The 3,708-nt window shown below is 34.3% G+C and overlaps 1 protein-coding gene across 3 annotated transcripts; it reads left to right on the plus strand.

Annotated features, from left to right (window-relative positions):
* Nucleotides 1-338: 338 nt before the first annotated feature.
* Nucleotides 339-3,372, plus strand: POLR2K (RNA polymerase II, I and III subunit K). Of its 3 annotated transcripts, none has more exons than XM_033125686.1 (4): nt 339-383; nt 1,053-1,122; nt 1,462-1,554; nt 2,199-3,372. In XM_033125686.1, the coding sequence occupies exons 2-4, from the start codon at nt 1,062-1,064 to the stop codon at nt 2,219-2,221; spliced, it is 177 nt and encodes a 58-aa protein (XP_032981577.1). In that variant the 5' UTR covers nt 339-383; nt 1,053-1,061; the 3' UTR covers nt 2,222-3,372. The 3 variants fall into 3 exon arrangements, with proteins under 3 accessions (XP_032981577.1, XP_032981576.1, XP_032981578.1); XM_033125685.1 differs by having other exon boundaries at nt 343-413; XM_033125687.1 differs by lacking the exon at nt 339-383 and adding an exon at nt 532-689.
* Nucleotides 3,373-3,708: the final 336 nt, after the last annotated feature.

A 3,708-nucleotide genomic window follows, 5' to 3' on the forward strand; every position in this document is an offset into this window, starting at 1 on the left:
AGTGCTTTCCTACTGAAAATGAGCGGTGGAGCTGATTCTATGCTCCTTGGAGTAACGGTTAGCCTAGAATTCCCCGGACACTTATCATTTCAGTTTCTCTCTAACCCTCTGCCCTCCGGCAAAAGTAATCCTACCAACTTTCAACCGACTTTACTAGTAAGAAAAATAAACTTCTTTCGATTTGAGGAACTATTAAATTCTTTGCTTTCATGAAAAATGAAAATAGCTGAGGCCCGAACAAACACTTTTGTCCACAGTCTAATATGTAAAGGTCCCAGTTTATCCGCCTGCCCGGAGAGGAAGGGGCGGAGACTCCGCTTGCGTCATTTGCTAACGCCGGAAGTTGGCTGCGACACGACGACGAGCTGCGATCTGGAAGGGCGGTGTGTGACGAGTTTCTCGGTGCTAAGTGGGTAAGGAATTAACGGGTTGGGATTTGGGGGTGGGCATTTGGTCCAAAACTGGAAAGACACTGGGAGTTAAAAAAGTCCGGTGTGGGGTTAGAATTGGGAGAGGGGAGGGGTGGAGTCGTTGCTGTTAGCCCTTTGCCTGGTTTCCTTCAGTTTAGCTATTTGGGATTATTTCTTTATTCTTCCCTCACGTTCCAGTCGCATATTCCCCTGTTGAGAGATGTAAGTTTTGGCCACCTCCTGCTAAAGTTTGAAAAAATAGAACTTGTACTAAATGAGGTGAGCTTTGCAGTCAGTTCTGAATCCTCCTGCCTCCTAATAGTTGAATAATCTTCCGCAAAATAACTTCTCTAAGCCTCGGTTTCTTCATCTGTAAAATAAGAGTAATACTTCCTAGGCTTGTTGCAAACATTATAATGAAGTAACCTGTATAAATGAAATAACACGTGTAAAGTATTATTGTGTCCAGTTTGGGGGTGAGTGCGCGCAATGCGTTGTTTCGTCCTTTTGACCTACGCATAGTGTTTGAAAAATTACAGATTAAGAATTGGGATCTTTTTAGCTTTCTCTGAGAAAAATGAGGGCTGGTTGGATTTGTGAGGAGCCCCTCTGAGATATTCAATATTGAGTTTGTGATTTCAGGGACTAACTATGGACACCCAGAAGGACATTCAACCCCCAAAGCAGCAGCCAATGATATATATCTGTGGAGGTAAGAGTAGCACTTACATTGAGAACATTTTACTTCAATTTTTTTGAAATTATTATATTTCTCTTTTGATTAAATGAGTCTCTCATCTTTAAAGTTATAAAGCAAAACACTTTAGCAACCATGAAAAATCCTCACGATAAAGTTTAATTTTCTCTCTTAGAAAAAGTGTATTATTGCCCACAACTATTTTTTTCTTTCCTCCTTAATACATTGGTGATAACAACATATCCTTGAGATTGAGTATATTTTAGTGTTTTGGGTGAAAAATATGGTTACGATAATTTGCTTGTCCGTAATGTTTTCCTTTTAAACATTGAATAAATGTGTTTTCTTTCCTAGAATGTCACACAGAAAATGAAATAAAATCCAGGGATCCAATCAGATGCAGAGAATGTGGATACAGAATAATGTACAAGAAAAGGACTAAAAGATGTATCCTTTTAACTGTGCTTCCTAAATATGAGGTAGGAGGAAGTTAAGAATAATGCTTGGGTTGATAGTTAAAGACTAATATCTGGTAAGAATGGTAATGGATTACTTACCAAAAAAAAAGTCATGATCAGCATTTTCATGGACCAATATGCCAATCTATAGGCATATACTAAATAATCTAAATACTAGTTGATTTTGGTTCGCAAATTTGTTTTTCGAGGATTCTGTATTTAACTAAGTACTCGTTATTGAGCTTGATTTTATGGACAAACTAAATTATAGAAGGAGAAATATAGTGTACACGTGCTACCTAATGGAAAAAGTGAGGCTTACAAATTAGTTGTAAGACAGGGTAAATTGTTATGTGGTAACTGACAATATTCTTAAATCAATAAGTAATCACCTTTAACATTACTTCAGTGTTTTTGGTGCATTAGTCTTTTGTATCATGGAAAGTAGACGAATAAAAATTTAAATAGTGTTTTTTCATTTCTAGTTGTCATAGTAAATAGTGAATTCCATACTTTTGTGCATTTTAGCTTAAATAACAACTTGGCTTATTGTAAAGAGAGTGTGACTAGGAAGTGTTAAGTCTTTTATGTAATTTTTAAATACTTCTTTGTCCTTAATTCACTTTAACACAGTGGTGGTTTTTGATGCTCGGTGAAACATGGAATTCAGAGGAATATCTTTGTATTTGGATTTGCTGTTAATGTCGTGTAGCTTTTGATTGGTGTATTTATCTTTATGAATACAACTATATACACATGATTTCATTTTAAAAACCATATTGTATTTAGGTATCTATTAATAGTTTATATAAAGAAACTTTTTTTTGTTCCATTACATGATTTGTAATTTAAGTTTATTGTATATGTCATCTGACATATGATACAGTGTCAGCGATACACAATGAAGGTTAAAAGTGCTTCCCCAAACCACTTTTAATCAAAACTTAGAATCATTGGGGCCCTTGTTAAAAATAAAGTTTTGGGGATCGCTAAAGGTCTAATTATGTAAGTTCCTTGGAAACCACTGTTTTATATCATCAGCTGTTTGTAAAGTCTCCGGCATCACTTTATAGAGTATATACCAGTGCACTTACTGTCAGTGTACAGATGTCATTTTGAGTTAGATTTTTCATTTGTTACTGGAAGTAGGCCTTTCTGTATTTGTATATAATGCTTGACTATTTGTTAAATCTTGGGCAAAGGAAAAGAAATTTTAATGGTGGTTTTCTGCAAAGCAAAAACCAACATCACATAAAGTAGATGAAGCAGACTATTAAGGCAGGTGCAGTTCCCAGGTGTAATCAATCATTAAAGTAAAAAAAAAAACAAAAACAAAACATCTGCTTTCAGGATATAAAAAGAATAGGGATTGGTTTATACTGAATTACTGGATAAATGTTTAAAACTTTTATCTTGATCTTAGGGATATGGATACTCAGATACTCCATTTGTTCCAGGATTCCATTATTACGGAGCATCATGTTGTCCTCCCTAACATTCATTTTAAAGATCAGATATATTCCAACTTTATTAATAGCTATGTGTGTCTCTGACATTCAAAATATTATATACCATTTTTTAAAAAACTGTATTTTTACTACCATCCTTGAATACTAAGTTCTATAAATTTATTATGTGCTATACAAAGTACTATCGTGCTCAAATTTTAAAGAGTGCTTCGTTGGTCCATGTTTTCCTTTAGCCATGGCTTTCATAATTTTGTAGTTCTGCTATGTTTCTTCTTGAACTTGTCCTTAGACGAAAGAGTGCCAATAAATAAGGTATCTCTTTATGATACCCAAACTCACCGAATAATGTTGCTCTTAACTGTTCTAATTTCATAGTTTTTTTACGTATCAGTAGCTTAATTGAATATTGTTATTTGGTTAATTAGACAGCTGTTTAATGGAAAAAGTATTATCACTGGAACTCATGACCACCATTTCAGTCAATTATCTCTTTGTGTCCATTTCATCTATAAAATGGAAGTAATTTTACCTCTTGCCTACCTAGACAGTTTTAAGAAAAAAATGGTAAAATAGATATAAAATTGATTTTAAAATATTCCTTCAAATGTGCTCTATAAATATAAAAATCAGTGAATCAAAACTTGAGGTTAACATATATGAGGTGTGATCAAACA

Source organism: Rhinolophus ferrumequinum, chromosome 14 (assembly GCF_004115265.2).
Source record: "Rhinolophus ferrumequinum isolate MPI-CBG mRhiFer1 chromosome 14, mRhiFer1_v1.p, whole genome shotgun sequence".
In the NCBI taxonomy this organism is placed as follows: domain Eukaryota; kingdom Metazoa; phylum Chordata; class Mammalia; order Chiroptera; family Rhinolophidae; genus Rhinolophus; species Rhinolophus ferrumequinum.

Excerpts from the sequence above, each read along its gene's own strand:
- POLR2K (XM_033125686.1), top strand. The coding sequence starts at position 1,062 with ATGGACACCCAGAAGGACATTCAACCCCCAAAGCAGCAGCCAATGATA. Across the intron at positions 1,123-1,461 it reads AATGATATATATCTGTGGAG|AATGTCACACAGAAAATGAA; the intron begins GTAAGAGTAGCA and ends TTTCTTTCCTAG. Across the intron at positions 1,555-2,198 it reads CAAGAAAAGGACTAAAAGAT|TGGTGGTTTTTGATGCTCGG; the intron begins GTATCCTTTTAA and ends ACTTTAACACAG.